This window comes from Mus caroli, chromosome 10, assembly GCF_900094665.2.
Source record: "Mus caroli chromosome 10, CAROLI_EIJ_v1.1, whole genome shotgun sequence".
Classification (NCBI taxonomy): domain Eukaryota; kingdom Metazoa; phylum Chordata; class Mammalia; order Rodentia; family Muridae; genus Mus; species Mus caroli.
This window is the reverse complement of record NC_034579.1, coordinates 107,996,573-108,011,746: the sequence shown is the minus strand read 5'-3', so window position 1 is coordinate 108,011,746 and position 15,174 is coordinate 107,996,573. Positions and strand designations below refer to the sequence as shown.

General features: G+C 42.0%; 1 protein-coding gene across 2 annotated transcripts in view; it reads left to right on the top strand.

Annotated features, from left to right (window-relative positions):
• The window catches only part of Tbc1d15 (TBC1 domain family member 15), a 56,606-nt gene extending 41,757 nt beyond the window's left edge, over positions 1-14,849 (top strand). For both annotated transcript variants that reach the window (XM_021173958.2, XM_021173957.2), the window contains 6 exons: positions 3,118-3,218; positions 3,736-3,835; positions 4,398-4,495; positions 9,851-9,967; positions 10,465-10,551; positions 13,330-14,849. In XM_021173958.2, coding sequence (XP_021029617.1) covers positions 3,118-3,218; positions 3,736-3,835; positions 4,398-4,495; positions 9,851-9,967; positions 10,465-10,551; positions 13,330-13,539 — 713 coding nt within the window. In that variant the 3' untranslated portion in view covers positions 13,540-14,849. The remainder of the gene's footprint in view (positions 1-3,117; positions 3,219-3,735; positions 3,836-4,397; positions 4,496-9,850; positions 9,968-10,464; positions 10,552-13,329) is intronic.
• The last annotated feature ends 325 nt before the right edge of the window (positions 14,850-15,174 follow it).

The following is a 15,174-nucleotide window of genomic DNA, read 5'->3' as shown; positions in this document are numbered from 1 at the left end:
TGGGGACTGTGGGATGTCAGACACTGTGGGGACTGTGGGATGTCAGACACTGTGGGGACTGTGGGATGTCAGACACTGTGGGGACTGTGGGATGTTGTCAGCTTGTGGTGCATTAGAGCACAGGCAGGTCAGCTCCACCTCACTGTAAGGGAATGGGAGGTGATGTGACGCCTTCTGTGCTGCAGGTCTCATCTGGATTTTCTGAAGAGACTTATTAGGCTTATTTCTCCTCCTGGCTAAAAAGGAACAGGAATGAGTTGATGGTAACTTGTATAGTGCTGTCCTTTCCTTTTAAAGACGTTCTTTAAACAGCCTCCCTGTGAAGGATTTTGCTGGGTGAAACTTTCCAAGTTACCCGTTAGGGAGTCTTTGTGTTAGGCGTACGTGTCTTGCACTATAAAGTTGTAGCTACTCTTGAGGTAGAGGCAGAAAGGTAGGCGAATTGCAAGTTCAAGGCCTCAGGACTGCACAGCAAGCTCAAGGCTGTCTTCTTAGTGAGACCCTGTCTCACACTCAAAGCAAGCTCGAGGCTGTCTACATAGTGAGAGAGTGTCTCAAAATCAAAATGGAAAGACTGGAGATACATTTCAGAGGTACAGTACTCACCTAACATGGGCTGACCTCATACCACCACAAAACATCAGAATGTACAAAAGTCACCAAAGTACAGGGGAACAGGTGTAGTGAACTCGTGTTCTTTTGTTGATTAAAATTGTGGTGCCCAGGGCTGGAGAGGGATTTAGCAGTTAAGAACACTGGTGGCTTTTCCAGAGGTCCCAGACATATAAGCACTAGCATCTGCATGGTGGCTCACAACCTTCTGTCACTCCAGTTCTAAGAGATCAAATTCTAGCCCCTGGCCTCTGTTGATACCAAGCACACCAGTGAGTGGTATACAGATATACATGCAGACAGAATATGAAAAACATAAAATAATAAGTAAAATAGTCTGGGGTCTGAAAATCCCCTTATAAAACAAGAATATTGATGGACTTATAGAAATAAAGAAACTTAACTAATATGTGAAAAGCAAAAATAGCACCTTGTTTTTTAAGGGAAAATTTGTGATTTTTTTTTTTAAATTTCTTTATTTTTTTAACTTCTTATTGATTCTTTGTGAGTTTCACATCATGCACTATAGTCTCACTCATTTCTTGGTCCTCTTGGATCCGCCATGGGCACTGTGACCTCTCCTCCAAAATAACACACACACACACACACACACACACACACTCTACACAAAGCATAGAGAACAGCTTGTCACGGAAGCTGCAGTGTGTGACAGTGTCTCACCCCGCTGTCCACACGGCTTCACTTGAACTGTTCAGTGCAGTAAGTCCGGCTTCTCTGACCCCATCAATACCGGATCCTCACTGGAACTTCTCAGCTGTCCTGCTGTTGCCTGTATTGTGGAGATCCTGCAGCTTTGGAGCAGCAGGACTGGCCCCCTTTCACAGGCCCCAACAGTTCACAGATGATAATTTGGGAATGGGCCAGCTCTGGATCTGGTCCTGGATGGCAGCTGAGTGGCCAGCCTGCCAGGCTTTCCCTTATTTGCATCACCAGGGAGAGTTCTCAGCACTGTTCTGCCTAGGCCACCCAGTGCCACCACTGGCAGGAGGCAGGGTCAGCTCTCCCACTCTCAGGCCCTTGGGGCAGGCTCATCTGTGCCCACGCCTTCAGAGCCAGCCCCTCTGTGCTGCCTAATTGACGCACAGGGCCCCCTCTCCCAAGTGCTGCAGCTTGCAAAGGGCCGGCTCTCCTGGCGTATGTGTGAACTACTTGTTCACATAATCAAGTACTGTAGGGTCATAACTGAGAAGTTACTGTACCATCAAAGAAAAGGAAGTTTTAAGAGACAGCTTTAGCTGCTAGGGATCTAATAAGATGAAATGCAGTTGCTAGCCTTGGCCAGTCAATACCAAGGGAAAAGGAAAAGCACTGGGTGATTGCTGCTGTTTACAGGGGTTTTGTGGTGGTTTGTGCGAGGTAGCCAGTGTGGTGCGTGCCGAAGCAGTGGGCATTTTCCAGTTCTGCGCTGCTAGTGTGTGTGGTACACTGCCCCTGGTCACTGTGGCCTTGTGACTTTTCTTTGATTATTTCGGTAATTCTTTTCCTTGACGGTTTTCTTTGCCTGCCTGCTGCCTCGATCCTCTTCAGCGTCTGTTTGAATGTGTGCACTTCACCTTCTTCTGGGTTATTCCTTCATCTCTTCTTTCATATGATGCTTTTGCACATCTTTCAAAAATGTTTTTCATTAAAATATTATGCCATTTCCCTTCCCTCTGCTCACTCCAATTCTCTGTTACCCACTTGCTCCCTCTAAAAGTCATGGCCTATTTTTCTTATACTAGTGTGTGTGTGTGTGTATTGAATGAGTGAATAAATATAACCTGGGTCCATTCAGTGCTGCCTGCATGCATATGTGTTTAGGGCTGACGCACGGTATTAGCCAATGGAGGAGGTAGTCCATGGAAAACAAGTCCTCCATCTCTCAGTAGTCGATGGTTGCCTGTTGCTAGGGTGGGGTCCCGTGATACTGCCTCCTTTACCGTGTCGTGGTTGAGATCTTGTGTGATCGCTGGATTGTTGAGAAGTCATGAGTGCAGCTTCCCCGTTGCATCTAGAAGACAAAATATTGCAGCGGACTCCCTGGTCCTCTGGCTTTTAGAACCTTTCTGTCCTCTTTTCAGTAATGTTCCTTGAGTATAAGGGGTCATGTCGTAGATGTACTGCTTGTGATGAGCACCTCGGTGGTCAGGTGTCCTCTCTGTTTTCACCAAGATGAGGACTTCTGTGATAGTCTGTCAGTGCTGAAGGGGCTTTTCTGAGGAGAGTGAGAGAGGCACCTGTCTGTGGCAGTGAGGTGGTGCATGCCCTTGATGGCCATATCTGCAGTAGAACACACGCTAGCAGCTAGATACCTGACTACCGTGGCACTCAAACAGCTCATATTTCTCATATACTTACTAGATTAATATCTTTCTTTTTCTTTTCTTCATGAGTGTATCTGCCAGTTTTTAATTCATAGAAAAGGAATTTTCAGCTACATGATGATGATATACACAAAAGGATTCATAAAATCTAGGTTTTCAGAGACTTTCCCCTTCTTTTTAGGATATGTACAAGGAATGAGCGACTTACTTTCCCCGCTTTTGTATGTGATGGAGAATGAAGTGGATGCCTTTTGGTGCTTTGCCTCTTACATGGACCAGATGGTAAGCAGAGGGATTCCTCCTGTGCTCAGACGGACTCTGAAGCCTTCAGTCATGTTAGTGCCTGAGACTGATTGTAATATCTAGCCACTAGGGTGGAGCTGGAAATGTTTCCTGCGTGATCTTGTTGTAATTCTTTTTAACAACTTTTCAAGAGGCTGGAGAAATATTAGACTATGAAAATGGATAATATCTGTTGGTAGTGTAGTAATTATTGGGATCAGCAAATGCTTCTGTCCTGTCAGAGAGCCATGTATGCCACCTTAGAAAATAGATGAATTCATGTCTGTGAACTTCATACTACTTTCAGAGACAAAGCTTAGCACCAGGCTGAGCGTCTACTGACTTTCAGACCAAGGGGTTTTCTTTGTCTCTCTTTAGTGATGCTTTGGGTTTTCATTTACTTGTTTGTTTGTTCAGCATAACAGTGCAGTAGAGGGCCAACATTTACCCTTAGATTATACTTTTAGTATTTCAAAATACTTACTAATATTGTGTGATAATTATTTTTCTTTTAAAGCATCAAAATTTTGAAGAACAAATGCAGGGCATGAAGACGCAGTTAATCCAGTTGAGTACCTTACTCAGGTTATTGGACAGTGGATTTTGTAGCTATTTAGGTAAGTTGAGTGACGGCAACTATACACGCAGATTGTAGGGAAACGCCTGTAAGAGTGTAAAGGAACTGATTTTCAACTGAAAAAAACTATTTTATGTGTAAGAATGTTTGGCTTGCATGCATCTATGTGCACTGCGTGGCTTGTCTGATTCCCTGGAGCTGGGGTTAGGGATTGTCATGAGCCACCTTGTAGATGTTGGGAATCGAACCCAGGTCTTCTCTAAGAGCAGCAAGTACTTAGAACTGCTGAGCAGTCTCTCCGTGCCCCAGAAAGCAACCTTTAAAGACAAAACTGCTCCACTGCGCTTGCCTGAGTTCTTTTAAAGAGTAGAAGTGTTAAGATTACTTTGTATAATTTTGTCTTCATACAGTTATATATTTGTTTAGTTTTGTTTTAAAGTTACCCTGTACATTTCAATTGCTTCCTTGATTGAATTGACAGAATATAGTCAGACATATAAGGCTTCTAGAAACATAATTTGAGTTTGAGGAAGGTTCCTTGATTCTGACATAGTAGCATAAGAATAAATCTTTTTTTTTTTTTTTTTTTTTTTTCTGTATAGAATCCCAGGACTCTGGATATCTATATTTTTGCTTCAGATGGCTTTTAATCAGATTTAAAAGGGAATTTAGTTTTCTAGATATACTTCGATTATGGGAGGTAAGTTCTTACGTTTATTATGGAAAGAAACAGTTTATTCTGTGTAGAGAATGAGGCTGAAAATGTGACTGGAGTCTTCTGTGACAGCTGACCACTCTAGGTGCCACTCTTGGCGTTTTAGACTCTTCTTCAAGAACAGCAGCGTGAGGCCGGGCCCAGAGCTATCTCAGGAAAGAAGGGTTTTAAGTCATTTGTTACCTGTACCCTTAATTCCGTAGATTTGACTTTATTACTTTTTATTTTTAAGTGTATATTCTTTGAGAGTTTTTGTTATAATTAATTAATTTCATGTGGTCCTGACTGCGGTTTCTCTTCCCTCCTGTTCTCGCAGTCCTCTGCTCCCCATCCATACCTCTTCCCCCTCTCAGAAGGGGGAGGCCTTCCTTAGATATCAGTCAGCTTTGGCATATCAATTGCAGTAGGACCAGGCTCATCTTGAGATGAGGTGAGGCAACCCAGTTAGAAAGGGGTTGAAAGGGCAGGCTATGTAGTCAGAGACAGCCCCAGCTCCCCACGTTAGGAGTCCCACATGAAGGCCCAGCTGCACAATGTTACATACACAGAGGGCCTACGTCAGTCCCATGCAGGCTTCCTGGTTGGTGGTTCACTCTCTGTGAGACCCCATGTGCCCAGGTTAGTTGATTCTGTAGGTTTTCTTATGGTGTCTTTAACCCCTCTGGCTCCTACAATCCTCCTTCCTCGTGTTCTGCAGGATTCCCCAAGCTGTGGGTCTCTGCATCTGTTTCCATCAATTGCTGGGTGAAGCCTGTCTGATGATGATGATGCCAGGCTCCTGTTTGCAAGTGTGGCAGATTAACATTAATAGTATCAGGGGTGGGCTCCCTCTAATGGCATGGGTCTCAAGCCATTCCTTCAATTGATGCTCCATATTTCCCCCTGCGCATCTTGGAGGCAGGGCTAATTGTAGGTTGAGTTTTTTTGTTTGTTTTGTTTTGTTTTGTTTTTTGAGACAGGGTTTCTCTGTGTAGACCTGGCTGTCCTGGAACTCACTCTGTAGACCAGGCTGGCCTCAAACTCAGAAATCCGCCTGCCTCTGCCTCCCAAGTGCTGGAATTAAAGGCGTGTGCCACCACACCCGGCGGGTTTGAGGTTTTATGCAATATGTTTTAATTGTGTTCATCCCTTCCCCAATACTTCCCACGTCCAATCCCCTTTTCCTATCCTCCCAGCTTAGACCCCCACCCCCCAACTGCCTGCCATCTTTTGTTTTTTTTTTTGTTTTTAATTCGTCAAGACCAATTTCTGTTGCCCAAATATCCTTAGCTATGTGGTCTTTCTCCACACTCTTAGAGAAACCTGCCTCTCCTCTTTACAGCAGCTACCAATTACCAATAGCTCCACAACTAGGGATAGGATTGTGTACTCGGCTCCCCTCTCCACTCTGGGATGTCATCTGGCTTGGGTGTGCACCGGCTCTATGTTGTCACAACTACTGTAGTTGATATGCGCTTCTTCCCTGCTATGCCTGAGAGAATAGTTCTTTGTAACCTTCCACTACCTCTGGCTCTTACACTCTCTCCATCCCCTCTTCCACGATGATCTACCCTTTGGAAGGGGTGCAGTATATATGCCCCTGATAGGGCTGAGCATTCTGCTGTCTTGTCTCTTATTCTCTACACCATGGCCAGGTTTGTGTGTCTTTATGTTAATCACCATTTACTGCAAATAGAAACTTCTCTGATGATGGTTGAGAGTCACGTTGATCTATGGATATTATACAGTAAGTCTATAGGGATTGGTTTTATACGATGTCCATTTAGTAGAAGAAGAGTAGTATGGTCTCTTCTACGGCCTATAACCCATAGTTTCTTGGCCTAATGTGCTAGGAATGGATTACCTAGATGTACCGTATGATCTAGCTGTACCATTTGGATGTGTTAGCCAGGATTCTGTATAGGAATAGAACTGATAGAATAAAAAAGGTGATGGATGTATGGGGATGGGGTGGGGTGTTTGTATATATATAAAAGGGAATTTCTTAGAGTGGTTTATAGACTTACAGTAGTTCAGTCAGTCCCACAAAGGCTAACTCCTGGTGAAAAGGCCAAGAATCCAGTAGTTATTCATTCAGTTCATAAGGCTGGCTTTCTCAGTTGTTCCGTTGGAATCCTTAAGTGTGTTCTGATATGATCTGCTTTTAGCAGTAGACTAGATGAAATCATCTTCGAGAGTAAGGGCAAGCAAGCAAAAAGCAAATGATTTCTTTCTTGTGTATGTCCTTTCGTGTCGGCTGCTACCAAAGAGTCTGACCCCAATTTACTGTGGGTCCTTTTATCTCAGATAGTCAATCAGGGAAATCCCCCACAGGTATGTCTAGCAGCATGGGTTTTAGTTGATTCCAAATGTAGTCAAATTGACAATCAAGATTAGCCATCCTAGGCATATACTCAAAGGACTCCATAGCCTACTTTAGAGCTACCTGCTCATTCATATTCATTGTTGCAAAATGAATTAAATATTCTAACCTGCCCATATAAAAACCACACAGTCCAGGTATTTTATTTACAAGCTGTGAGACTAGATTGGGCAGGTTTTGAGCTGTTCTAACTCACATCCCAGCCACAGGTCCCTTGTTCCTTGCTGTTTCTCCTGGCCACATGCTCATAGTCTGTCCCCTCTCATGAGGCCTCCTCCTCTCTTGGACCCTCCCATTCCCCCACCTGTCTCTACCTACTATCTCCAGTCAGGTAACTGAGAATCCACCCACCTGTCTACTGCCCAGTCATAGGCTTTAGACTTTTATTGACCAATTAACTTGGGGAGCAGTGTAATATAACATCACTTAATGTAGGAGAAGGATCTCTTTGTCAGGTGTGAAGGGCAACCAGATCTTGGGGGCCTGTATTTAGCATTTGAATACATAGCAGCAGCAGCAGACCAACCTCTTACACATTGTTGCTCTACTTATAATAGCCAGGAAATGGAAACAGCCTAGCTAATGATCAGCTGATAAATGAATAATAAAATTGTGGCACATTAACCCAATGTGATATATTATACAGCTGTTAAGAAAATGAAATTTGCAGATAAGTGGATGCAGCTGGAAAAAGTTATCCTGAGTTAGAGAACCCTGACCCAGAAAGAGACAAACTTCATGAGTGCTCACATTCATGAATCATCAGATCTGTGTGTTTCATTTGGAATACCCATAGAGGTCAGGAAGTTTACTAAGAGGCTTTAGGGAGGCACTTTCCAGAGAGTGGAGATAGATAACATCTATTGATGTGAAAGGTTAAAAGGGAATAAGGAAACAGGAAGGGTTAAATGGGTTGGGAGTAGAGAAGGGAGTATGGGGAGGGAGATAACATTTAAAGACCTTTCAAAAACCACATGTGGGTGTGGTGTGCACTTGTGATTAAACACACACAAGCACATGTAGTTAAAATGGAATCACTGCCCTGTGTCGTAACTGGCTAACAGATAAGCCCAATGCCAGGATTAGGTTGCTTCTTTTGGAGTTGTTGGCCACTGAGGTTCTGTAGGACACCCTCCACCCACTCCCAACTACTACAGCCAGTGCTCTTGGTTACCCTCCAGAACTTGACAGTAAAACTGTTGCCAGAGTCATCATATTTTGAACCCTAGAACAAGATGAAGTGGAGCTGGTACTCACTTGAAAGCTTCATTCCTACTAATAGATGTCATAGCACTGGAAGGTATTATGCATGCCCCGGAAGGGAGTTCGTCAGGCATGCTCATCTGGGAACCCTGTCTAGCAAGACACGGCCTCTGCTGCAGTAGTGGCTCAGACATCATGTGCTACTTTCTGATTGAATTAAGACTTGACTTTATGAAAGATTGTGCTATAGCTTGGGTTATAGGGTGAGGTATCACAACAGAGATGGCGTGTGTTGTCCATTTTCAGAGTTAGAGCACACTGGTGATAATATAGAAGTAATAATATAAAAGAAGCATACCCCAAAGCTTCCAACCTTCCTTTATTTCCAAGAAGGGTGTAGCTCTCCTTAGTTACTGCCCTGTCCTAGTCCTCTGTAAGGGAGATTCCTTATTCTGCTTTGTGTTGGCTGTACTCAGGAGAACTTTCAAGGGAAAATAGAAAATTACTATTTTTATCATTATTTGTGAGTATATGTTAATAATAGATCTAGTATGTTTTTTAAAAAGTACAACAGTATAATGTCTTACTATTGTTATAGCTTTATACAGACTAAGAAATTAGCGAATTTCTACCACATATATCAAGAACAACTTAGAGCTGGGAATTGTTTCCTGGGTTACCACCGCTATTGCTGTGTGCTAGCTGAAGGAGATTGCTTTGAGCCGCTGTGTTCTGCATGGATTCATACTTAAATGTGCACCAGATATGTGCAGTTAGAACCTGACCTTTTTTATTACAATTTGTTTTCATACAATATACTTTCATCCGTGTTTTCCCCTCCCATAACTCCTCCCTGATCCTCCCCTCCTCCTCCCCACCCATTCGTTCTCACTGTCTTAAAACACACAAACACAAAGAATAAAACCTAGAGTTGTTTGTGGCAAGCACTCCTGGTCATGAACTCTTTAAGATAAATCAAAAATACTGTGACCACTTAGCTGGACTAACTCATGAAACTGTCGTTACCAAATGGCCTAAAACTTTGAGGATAATTGTCTTGAAATTACAATTTTCAAATTGCGTTAACTTGATTTCTTCTTTATAAAAGTAAAAAGCATTTCAGTTATGTTCTTCTAGCATTGATTGTATGTTTTTTCTTCCAAGAAAAGGTTTCATTAAGTACGTTTGTGGGGAATAGAGGTCTTGAGTTGGTTGGCATCAGCTTGTATTTAGGATGAAATGCAGCGATTGCTCAGATGCCTGTGTAGTTGGGCGTTCATTTTGGGTAGTCCCTCCAGGTTTTGTTGGATTTGGGTATTCGTCATCTTGAGTTTCAATGTGACACAAGGTTTTACTACCTATAGTGGAGAAGTATCAATGGCTGTGTTTGCTCCTATGCACTGTAATTGGTGCTTTTTTAGTTTGTAGGATTTAGTTCCCTCTGAAATTTTTTAAAGGACTGAATATTTGTGAGAAAGGTCAGAAAGGTCTGGAAAAGTACTGGAAATAGGTCTAACCTTAACATTTTACGGTTGCCCTAAGAGTGTGGCCATCAGTTAGGAATGCTGCATCATCAGTTGCTCTCTGGAAGTCTGTCAAATAGAAAACTTCATTTTGGTTCCTTTATAGTTAGAGGTAAGACTCCTTCACTTTTCATGTGTAGAAAACTGGACTATTCCAACTAGGCATGTTTACTGCTTCAGAATTAGCTTGTATCTTTGGAGAAATAGTTTAGAATTAATTTTGTTTACTGAGTAACTTATATTTTTTTGTAGGTAATGTGGACTGAACTGCCCTGTAAGAATTTTCATCTTCTTCTGTGTTGTGCCATCCTGGAATCAGAAAAGCAACAGATAATGGAAAAGCACTATGGCTTCAATGAAATCCTTAAGGTGGGTCTTCTCTCAGTATAGATCCTAGTGTTCTCTCTCTGGTGGGCCTCATGTACCAAACATTTCTTTGGAGTGTTGTTGAATCTTTGTGTCCCTAACACCAGGTGCTGGACTCGCTTAGTGTAAGAGAATCACAGTTCGGTAAATACACATTGGTCAGTTAGTATCGAGCAGTTGTTTAGGACAGAAAGGAAGTTGAATAAATGCTGTTTAATATAGTTTAGTTTTTAAAGAAAAACTAATTGTCTTTTGCTTATAACTGAGCTAGAAGACTGCTAGGTTTAATGTTTTGTGCACTCATTAGCTGTTCTTTGCCTTCAAAACTGAGTGTACTGAAAGATGTGTTGGAGTTTCTGTGGATTTGTAATATGTGGATATTTTTATATTGTGGGTAATATCTGCAGTGCAGAATAACTGATAATAAATTGTTTATGTTGTGGAGTATAATAGAGCTTTCTGTTTTGATTATCATTCTCTTTTGTTGATTTTTTTTTTAGCACATCAATGAATTGTCCATGAAAATTGATGTGGAAGATATACTGTGTAAAGCAGAAGCAATTTCCCTACAGATGACACAATGCAAGGTATACAGCGCTGCAAATAATTGCAATATTTTTCTCCCTCTTTTTAATCAGCTAAGAAAGATTTCCCTATAAGAAAAATGAATGGCAGTCAGCAAATTGAGGGCAGAAACAAAGCTTTTAGTTATTTACTTTTGTAAGTTTACCTCACTTAATTGAAAACAGTTAACTAATTATGCCGGATTGGAAGCATTTAATTGGCAAAATGGCAAAAGTAATGAAAATATTTCTACAACTTGAGGCTGTAGGTTTTACGTGGTAATACATTATCCAACTTAATGAATGCAACAAGATCTCTTATTGAATATGCAGCACCCACCACCAAAAATAGGTGCTAATCAGAAAGGACTGGATGGCAGTTTGTCTTACTGCATGCATTCTCACCAACTCAGTTTCTGTTGCTAAAAAGCAAGACAGAGCTGATTGCTTCTTAATCTGAATTTAAACCAAGTTAGAGTGTGCCTTGTTTCTTTATTTTTTTTCTAAGTTTTATTTTTAAGCTCAAACAATCTCTTTTAAAAATTATATTAAAGTTAAAAGAAAAACTCAAGGGCGGGCAAGTGGTAAGTGTCTGCGGCTGCTCAGAGGAGGGGTGGGCGGGGGCGCACAAAGGAAGACAAAGCCAGGTTCCAGCAGCCATGGCAGCCATGTGGGGAGGGAGGGGCTTCTGGAGAAGGCATCCTGAGGCATCTGTCACAAAAGCAGAGGAGCGAGGAGGGAGGGGAAGGAAGGTTGCTGCTTTTTTGTCTCGCTACCTGCCCAGCATCTGGGGTGGGTGGGGAGGGGACACAGGGAGGAACAGTGCACCTTTTTGTTCTAAGCCCCGGAAGCACAGGCAGACCCAGTCAAACCCCGCAGTTCATAGGGACTGAAACAGCCTTTTCATTTTCAAAACAAGTTTTGTTTCAGCTTTGTATCCCCATCCCTCATGGGTCTGAAGAGTCAGTCTAGGGATGTTCCTTGGCTAGCTATTCTGTTTCAAAACGTACCAGGGAGATTATTTTGACTCTTTAAGGAACTAGTGTTTCCTGAGGAGATTGTAACTGTAAGAAGGAGAGAGAAGGTAAATTGTAAATGTTAGAAAACTCAATGTTGCAGTCTCACCAGAGGATCATGAGTTCAAGGCCAGCCTCAGCTGTGTGATGAGTTTGAGTCTAGCCTAGTGTTGTGACTATAAAAAGATAGAAGAATATGTTCTATGGGGGAAGGGAGTACTTCTGCAGGCCCATGCCAAGGCATCCCTTCCCCCTGAGGGGTTAGCCATGCAACGGTATAGTATAGAATAGGGTTTATTCAGGGAATGGGAGGGGAATTAAGAGAGTAGTAGAGGCAGAGAAAGGCAGACAAAAGGAGAGAGTAGAGGCTGGCCATGACTATGTGGAGGGGGGAAGTGGGGAGAGAGGGGGAGCAAGGGGGCAAGAGGCAAGGGAGAAAAGCAGGAGTAAGAGAGAGGAGGGGGCAAGCAGCTCCTTTTATAGTGGGCCAGGCGTATCTGGCTGTTGCCAGGTAACTGTAGGGGTGGAGTCCAGACAAAATCCTAATACCTGGCCTACATGAGCCTGTGCATAGTAGTTTAATACAATGTAAAGGCCAAAGCAAGCAAACAGCAACAAGCAGGTCCACGGAGGTCTGGTGACATAGGAGTGATTGCACTTAGATGAAATCCAGAAACTGCTTTTGTTTGACTTTCATTCCATTGCTGTGACAAAACACCTACTGAAAGCAAATGAGGAAGAGGCCTGGGTTTATTTCAGTGCGCAGGTCACACTCCATCATAGAGGGACTGCAGAACAGGAATTTAAAGCAGAACCAGGAAAGGGTGTTACTACCTCGCTCACTCACAGCCTCCTGCTTACTAGTATTTTTAAAAGATTGTGTATCTGCGTCTGTTGCATGAGCATATGAGTCCAGATGTCCTTGAAAGTCAGAGATGTTGGTCCCTGTAGAGCTTGAGTTTCAGGCAGTTATTGAGCTAACAGGCTTCTCCAGCTCCCTACCTAGCTTTCTTATGTGGCTTGGTCCAGCCCAGCTTAGGACCATTCAGGGAATGGTGTAGTTCACACTGGACTGAGTCTTCCTACATCAATTATCAATCAAGATCATCCCCACAGACATGCCTACAGGCCAGTGTGATAGTGGGCATTCCCTTAATTGACAGTCTCTTCTCAGATGACTCCAGGCTCTTGTCAAGTTGACATTTAAAGCTAACTAGATTCATGAGACAAAATAGATGGCTAAAATTTCATTTGGAGTAGAGGAAAATGTGAGAAGAGTATATGGCAGTTGGTAGCATTTCTTCTAGGCTCTGCCCAAAAAGTTACCTAGCAACAGTCAAGTAGAAGCCTGCCTTGCTATAAAAGGACTGTTTGGACTCCCCCCCCCCCTTCCTCTCTCTCGCCCCCTTCTCTTTGGCTCCCCCCTTTTCTTGCTCTTTTTCTCCTCACGCTCTCACTCTCTTACTCTCTCACCTTCACTCTCTCCCTCACCTTCTATGCCTCCCCACGTGTTCCTGCCTGGCCTCGCCCCTTCTCTTTGCCTCTACTCCCTTCTCAATCCCACTTCTCATGCTCCCAAATAAACCATACCTCAGTGGGGATGCCTCAGTGTGGTCTGCTAAGGCACCTCCTCCCGCTGCATCTTGCTGCCTCGTTACAGAACATATCAGCACTTACCCAGTTCAAATGAATAATGTTCAGACTCTGAAACCAAGTTACTATTAAAAGGTTATTTTGTGGATATTTTTCCTAAGTTGTGATTTTATATTTGATTTTTCATACTCAGGAATTGCCACAAGCAGTTTGTGAGATCCTGGGACTTCAGGACAGTGAAATTACAANGCCAGATTCCGACACTGATGAAAATGTTGGCAGCCCTTGTCCTGTATCTGCATTTCCAAGTAGCACCTTGCCCATCCTTGCTGCCAGTGAAGCCAAAGACAGTCCAGCCCAGACATTAGCATCCCCGAGTGCCTGCAGATNAACACCTGCATGATCATTTGTCTTACAGTTTTTGAGATACTTTGTTGCAATNCCTTTTTAAGTCCATGAAAGATAGACATTCACAGTCTTGGTATTGATCATGCTTTAAGTTTTATGGAGAGACAGTGTACTGATGTTCTTGCATTAAAGCTTTACAAAGTTTTAAACTAATTATTTTTGTAGTTACTTCTACCAAATAGCCTTTCCTTTTCAATAACATTCCTTAGTATTTTTATAGCCAAGCACATTTTATTTTGTTGCTGATGAACTGGGATTGGATAAATACTTCAAGTGAAAGCTCTGGAAATTATGCACTTGGAAAAGCATTCACTGTTTATTCTCTAGAGGGCTTTGGACTTGATTACATTAAATGTTGAGCCTTTATAAAGCATTCTAAGCTGAGAAGTAGATTGTTACTCAGAGATGAAATTTAAAATACAAATTTGGTTTTTCTATTGTTTACAACAATATTCAGCTTAACTATTTATGCTGGTTGAATGTGATTTAAATAAGACATTTTTACCAACGTAGTTAAACGTGGATAAAGAACTATTTCAACCTTAGCAACTGGATTGGCAGTATGGTTTTTTTACAAAGAACTTTTCTTCACTTGTATATAGGCTATATATATGTACTATTTATGAGTATAAGAAAGCATAGTCCTATTTTCTTTAACTGAATAAACTTGACTATTGATTTATATAAGCTGATTCAACAAAATTAATACATGGCTTCAATATAAGATCTTTTTCAAAACTATTTTCTTAACAACATTTATTTAATGAGACTACATTGAACTCTGTCTATACCTGCTATAAATCACTGTAACCTCTTTACTAATAATGTTTATTATCTTTCCTAATACTGCACTAATTGGTTAATCAGATCGTTACAGTTTTTAAAATATTCTTTGCAAAAAGCTTATGTCAGAAGTGTCCAGGCACTGTCATGAGTCTCAAAGGAATATTTTTTGTATATGAATGAAGCTGTTTTTACCATGCAGTGTTGCATGTTTTTAAGTTCTGTGGAATTGCCATAACAAATTCCGTTTTAATTGTAATTTGTTAACTCTTGTACATATCATTAAATGAGATCAAAGCTGCTTTAGTGTTTTCAGTTACATTGCACTTGGAAACGGCTGCTGCTTCATCAGAGCGTGCACCTCAGCATTCACAGCCGCCACGCCAGTGAGACGGCCATGCCAACATGCACGACAACTCCATACGTGAGCACACCGTTCAGAAGTGTGCATGCTCATGGCGTGTCACTGAAGCAGCTGTCTTGTGAGGATTGTATACATTGTTTTTTTTTTTTTTTTCTTCCCCAGAAAGTAAAGGAACCAAAGGAACTTGCCCACTAGCTGAGTATTAATGGACAGTCGTGGCCCTAGAACCATCAGATGTGGGGTTTTAATATTGTGTGTTATCTCTTATCAGTTAATAATGAGTAAGCCCATTTAGAAGAGTAAACTGCTCACAAGCGCATCATCTCCAGCCTTTCATTTCCTGCCATGCAGGAAATTGCTCAGAACATCTTGATGTCCTCCTCGTTCTTCCTGGACAGTGGGTGTTCGGACGTCTTTCTACGTAATACAATATCTACTTCAGATTAAAGAAAATTTAATATGTTTCATAAGTTGAACTTTTGT